Source organism: Mauremys mutica, chromosome 6, assembly GCF_020497125.1.
Source record: "Mauremys mutica isolate MM-2020 ecotype Southern chromosome 6, ASM2049712v1, whole genome shotgun sequence".
Lineage (NCBI taxonomy): Eukaryota > Metazoa > Chordata > Testudines > Geoemydidae > Mauremys > Mauremys mutica.
This window is the reverse complement of record NC_059077.1, coordinates 32,498,122-32,500,423: the sequence shown is the minus strand read 5'-3', so window position 1 is coordinate 32,500,423 and position 2,302 is coordinate 32,498,122. Positions and strand designations below refer to the sequence as shown.

Here is a 2,302-nt window from a genome sequence, read left to right as displayed (position 1 = left end):
TCCACCCGCCTTGGTTACTACTCGCAGGGTGACCCCAACAAATTCCCAAGCCTGGCTTTTCCCAAAAATGTGTTCTGAAATGCCCAGCCTCTCCTGGACACAGGGCCGGCTTTAGGAAGTGCGGGGCCCAATTCGAATAGTTTTGACGGGGCCCCGGCAGGGATGACTAAAAAAAAAAAAAAAAAACACAAAAAAAAACCCCTTTCATTTCTTCCATGTATTATTTACTTTCCATGACTATATACATAATAACAAAATTATATATTACATACATTACATCATATATTATAAATATCAATATTTATCGTACACCTCACCTATGTTTTTAAAACTTTATCTTCCTCGCTTTTTGTCTGACAAAATCTTTCAGTAAATTGCCTAACTCTAAGCTCTTCATTACTTCGCATTCAATTGACATGATTGCCAAATTGTTTAATCGGTCTTCCTGCATTGTTGATCGCAGATATGTTTTAATTAGATTTAGCTTCGAGAAACTCCTCTCTCCTGAGGCTACAGTTACTGGAATAGTCAGGAAGATTCGAATTGCTATAAATAAATTTGGGAATCCTGTTGATCGGTTATTATATGTAAGAAATTGAAGGATTTTTAGGGGGTTTGTACAATCAGATGAAATAATTGGCTTTAATGCTTCCAGTTCTTCACAAAGCATGTAGCCATTTATGTCAACTGATTTTACAGTTGAAACTTGTTCGTTTTCCTGCACTAGTTTCACATCTGTCAATGCAAGTTCCAGATCTGCAGCAGCTTTTCGTATGGTGTCCTTGGGAAGATTTTTGAATTTGCATAAAAATCCAAATAAACTCTCATGCTTTTGTAACTGTTCAAACCTTGGTTCAAGTGACTGTAAAGCTTTGTCTAACACTTGATTGAAGCACTGCACTCTGTAAGCTTCTTTTGGATCAGAAAAAGGCTCGTCTGCAGACTCGTACTCAAACTGTTTTTTTCGTTTGTGCAAACGTTTAGTCTGGAATACTGGAGTCACATCTAGATCTTTGGCAAGTTCATTGGCACCAGTTAACACTTCTTGAAAACCCTTCTCTCTGTACATTTTTAACCAGTTACAAAGCTTTTCAAATGAAGAAATTCCTGCAGAAATATCCATTGTATCACTCTGCAGCTCTTTGCTCACAAAATTCACTTGAAAAAGTAAATCATGCCAGAAAACTAGCGAAACCAAAAACTTATAATCCCTTATTTGAAAAGCCAGCGATTTAGCTTCATGTTTTGCTTGAGAATCATCAGTTGTTTCTTCTACCTCTACAAGTGCATCATAAAACTCCCCTGCTTGGTACCGCAGAGCTTTGACACTTTGCATTCTACATTCCCATCGTGTTTCGCAAAGAGGCTTTACCGAAAGGCCAGTAACATGTTTTCTAAAAATAGTCCATCTTTTAGTAGATGCAGAAAAAAGGGCATAAATACACTGCAAGGCTCCAAAGAAACTCATCGCATCTGGACATGTTTTGGCCATGTCTCCCAAAATGAGATTATAGTTGTGACATGCACATGGTGTAAAAAAAGCTCTTGGGTTTGTTTTCAAAAGTCGTGCTTGTACACCTGATATGTTTCCCTTCATATTTGCACCGTTGTCATAGCCTTGCCCACGGATATTTGCAACGTCCAATCCCAGGTCTTTGAGTTCACTTAAAAGGATATTGTACAAATATTCACCTGTGCTGCTTTCTACTACTATGAACTTAATGAAATGTTCATATACTCCTGCTGGAATACTTGGTGATACACCATCAGCCACATATCTAATTGTCAATGACATTTGTTCTTGGTGACTAATGTCAGAAGTGCAGTCGAGTATAATAGTAAAATATTTAGCAGCCTTAATTCAAGCTATTATTTCACGTTTAACAGCATTCCCTACAATGCTAATAAGTTCATTTTGAATGTTTTTTCCTAAATAATGGTCATGTATTTCTTCGTTCTTGATTCTTCGTAAATGTTCCTGTATCACTGGGTCAAACTTTCCCAGTAATTCAATAACTCCAAGAAAATTTCCATTGTGTGATGTTCCCAGCCGTTCATCAGACCCACGAAATGATAAGTTTCGTTCTGCTAGCAACTGAACGACAGCAACTAGTCTCTCAAAAACTTGATACCAGAGTTTTGCTTCTTTGTCAATAAGTTTTTGTTGTATTGAGTCAATGGTTTTTTCAGCAGATAACCTTTGCTGAAGGTCGCAGCAACTAAGCATAGCTTGTAAATGTCCTTTTGAGTTTTCGTGCTCGGACAATCTTGTATGAATATTAGACCAGTCATTAAAACCATT

General features: G+C 37.4%; 1 protein-coding gene across 1 annotated transcript; it reads right to left on the bottom strand.

The window, feature by feature from the left end:
- Positions 1–214: 214 nt before the first annotated feature.
- LOC123372997 lies at positions 215–1,849 on the bottom strand. Its single transcript, XM_045021731.1, has one exon. It carries the CDS (start codon positions 1,793–1,795, stop codon positions 326–328), a length of 1,470 nt encoding a protein of 489 aa, XP_044877666.1. The 5' UTR covers positions 1,796–1,849; the 3' UTR covers positions 215–325.
- Positions 1,850–2,302: the final 453 nt, after the last annotated feature.

Coding starts and splice junctions, on each gene's coding strand:
- LOC123372997 (XM_045021731.1), bottom strand. CDS start 1,795: ATGTCATTGACAATTAGATATGTGGCTGATGGTGTATCACCAAGTATT.